Source organism: Sinocyclocheilus anshuiensis, unplaced genomic scaffold (assembly GCF_001515605.1).
Source record: "Sinocyclocheilus anshuiensis isolate Anshui unplaced genomic scaffold, SAMN03320099.WGS_v1.1 scaffold4428, whole genome shotgun sequence".
NCBI lineage: Eukaryota > Metazoa > Chordata > Actinopteri > Cypriniformes > Cyprinidae > Sinocyclocheilus > Sinocyclocheilus anshuiensis.
In genome coordinates, this window is record NW_015544593.1 from 49,786 (window position 1) to 53,386 (window position 3,601).

The 3,601-nt window shown below is 39.2% G+C and overlaps 1 protein-coding gene across 1 annotated transcript in view; it reads right to left on the minus strand.

Annotated features, from left to right (window-relative positions):
• Window positions 1-428: 428 nt before the first annotated feature.
• Window positions 429-3,601, minus strand: part of LOC107698208 (DENN domain-containing protein 4B-like) — a 30,441-nt gene continuing 27,268 nt past the window's right edge. Inside the window, 1 exon segment of the mRNA XM_016499167.1 lies at window positions 429-1,754. Within this exon segment, the coding sequence (XP_016354653.1) occupies window positions 1,609-1,754 (146 nt within the window). The 3' untranslated portion in view covers window positions 429-1,608.

A 3,601-nucleotide genomic window follows, 5' to 3' on the forward strand; every position in this document is an offset into this window, starting at 1 on the left:
TTGTTAACATTCATTCATCAGTTAACATGAACTAACAATGAAAAACACTTCTACAGCATTTATTCATCTTATATAATGGAAATTTGAACATTTACTAAAATATTATTAAAATCAAAAGTATTTAACATTAGTTAATGCACTGCTAACATGAACAAACAATGCATTTTTATTAACCAACATTAACAAAGATTAAAAAATGCTGTAAATGTATATATTGCTTATTAATATTTCATTTTAACTAATGCATTAACAAATGAAATCTTACTGTCAAGAGTTTCTAGATTTTTTTCCATAATTAAAAAACAACAAACATTTATCTCCAAAATACTCCTTAATGAAACACACACACACACAATTGTAAAACAATAACAAAAAATATCATTGGTGTCATCGCAAATTATTGTTGTAAATGAAACTTTGCAACTGTAACTTTGTTTTAGTTCTGTTGGTAATAAACATTAGTTGTGAAATGTACAGAAAGTCAGCTGGATTTTATGTATCTAGTTCCTTTTTAAATTTTGCATTATATCCTGATATATAGAAAATATCCTACTGTATAAAGAAAAAAACTAAATTAAATAAAAAAACATTATCATCAGGCATGACTGAAAACATCATAAATAAAATCTATAAATTCAACCATGATGTGTGCATTTAATGAGACAGTTCAGCCAAAAATCCTCATTCTGTCATCATTTACGCTCCTCATGTCTTCCAATGTTCTGAAAATGGATAATTTGAGAAATGAATAAATGTAACTGTATTTTGAAGAATGTTGGGAGCCAAACAACACTGGATCCCGCTGAATTTCATTATATGAACAGAAAACACTGGTTCATTTCTCAGAATCTCTGACTGCAGACAGTCACACAGGTCTGAATGAGAGAATGATCTGCTCTTCACACCAGTGAGAGTTTGGAGGTGAATGTGTTTGACGGTTGTGTGAATTACGGCTCAATGCTAAAACCAGCTGGTTTGTGGGTGAACCAGAGCGTCGCAGGATCCTCCTACAGTCACACCACATCACAGGACACCCTTTAAAACGACTGATAAAATGTGTTTGTAGATCGACAGCAGTGCTGCTTTCTCTCTCTCACACACAAACACGGTTCAGAGGAACTAACTAGTCCTGACCAGACTAGTTTACTGAGTAACTCTTCTGTCCAGAATGGAGACGATGGATCTGCTGGTCAGGAAACATCTCACACAAACATGAAGAAGCTCAGAGCGTCACTCCAGTGCAGAATCATCTCAACAAACTCCCATGATGCCTTCCGGCGTTTACAACCGGATCTTCATCTTTGAGTTCCATGACATCAAACCAACAGAAATCAACGAGGTAAATTCAAACGCCACATCAGATGCTATGAAATCTTCCGAGGGGCGGCTGGGTGTCAGTTTGCTTGGCATTGTGGGATACAGAAGCAGTTTTTGGTGAAAGGGTCACGCATTCCCATAATGCACAGCGGCGTCTGCAGTGAGCGTACCAGCAGAAGCGCTCAGACTGTGTGTCGCGGTTCCTCCTCAAGCAGCGTGAAGACGACGGCAAGACGAGACAAGCGGAGTGTGTGATTGTGTATGTGTGTGTGTGTGTGTGTGTGTGTGAGATCAGCACTCCAGCGGCAGCAGGAAGCAGCGTCTGCAGTCGACGGCTTTAGGACTGGGCGGCTGGACTCTCTTCCTCCTCAGCTCCTCTCGGCCCAGAGAACTGCTCAAGCGCAGGTACGCTGCCTTATAACGCTTATCAAATGAAGCTGCGGACACACAACATACTAAAATATAAATATCTTTACAGTTAAAGTCATAGTTCACCCAATAATCAACATTCGCTGTTAATTTACTCACTCTCAGGCCATGCAAGATGTAGGTGACTTTTTTTTTAATTCATTAAATTAGATTTTTAGCTGAAACCATGTCCTTGGTAAATTCATAAAATGCAAGTCAATGGCTACCGTCACTTTTAGAGTCAAAAAAGCATATCAGACAACACAAAATTAATGGCTCCTGATGATATATTGAGGTCTTATGAAGCAAAACCTTCAGTCTGTGCAAGAAACTGAACATTATTTACAACATTATTACCTGTAATTCAGAGCCTCAGGCAAGCAGTTCAGTTCACGAACTAATCATTCTTTTGAACCGGTTCTTTTTTGTCAACTAGATAGATAGATAGATACATAGATAGATAATTTATTTGTCCTCAGAGATGAAATTAATTTTCACAGGAGGTGCGTATAAAACACAAGGACAGCTACACATTATGTACAAACTTGTCACAAGACATACACGAACAGTTACACCCCCGACTCGACTCGGACTGAAGTTTTTATGGTTTCTCTTTGCTTATGTAAAAAGGTGAACTGATGAAGACTAGTTTATTCACTTTATATGCTTTAGACATGAAAAACATCCACGCTTCACATCATTATTGGGTGATTTAATAATATAACTGTATATACATTACATCATTGGATGATTGCGTAAACAAACCAGTGAATTGAACCAGCTCAGTGAAACAAAATGTTTGAAAGAATCCCTGGCCGAGTGCTTAGAGCCTTTGCAGATCAGCTGGCTGAGGTCTTCACAAACATTTTCAACCTCTCCTTGTACAGTAACAATACATACATCAGGATGCTATTCATTGATTTCAGTTCCGCCTTCAATACTGTGATCCCATCCAAACTGATCTCCAAGCTTATTGATCAGCTCCTCCCTCTGTAACTGGACCTTCTCACCAACAGACCACAGTCTATTAGAATCAGTAACCACACTTCCTCCATCCTCACTTTAAACAATGGTGTACCACAGGGCTCTGTGCTGAGCCCAATCCTCTTCTCTCTTTTCACTCACGACTGCATACCTGTGCATGGTTCTAACTCCATAATCAAGTTTGCAGATGACACCATGGTGGTTCAGCGTTTAGCAGCGTGGTGTGCCAACAACAACCTTGCACTCAACACCCAGAAGACCAAAGAGCTGATTGTAAATCACCGGCGAACCAGGAAGAGCCATGCACACACTCCCATCTACATTGATAGAGCTTAAGTGGATCATGTGGCTAGCTTCAAGCTCCTTGGTGTCCATCTCTCTGAGGATCTTTCCTGGACCCTCAACACCTCCACACTGAACAAAAAGGCGCAAGAGTGCTTTTACTTCCTTAGGAAACTAAGGGAAGCTCACCTGTCCCCCCACCAGCAGACTCAGGAACAGTTCCTTTCCCTCAGCTGTCAGCCTACTGAACTCTAATCTCAGACGCTGAACATCCTAGATGGACCACCTAATGTGTAAAAAAAATGCTCTGTACAATATCCTGTCTTCTATGCACACTTACAATGTTTATTATTACGCCTCCTGATATTTTGCAAATTCCTTTGCACATTACCTCCTAATGCCATTTGCACTGTTATGGTCACTGGCCATACAGAAATATACACTATTGATTTACCTCACTCTGTATAATGCACCTTCTGTTACACTTGTTCATTTGCACCTTATGTTATATTTACAGTAATTTGTATTGAGCTGGTCTCTGTTTCTCTACCTCATCACTTGCACTCTATACAATGATGTATATATATGTATAGTACACACACACACACAA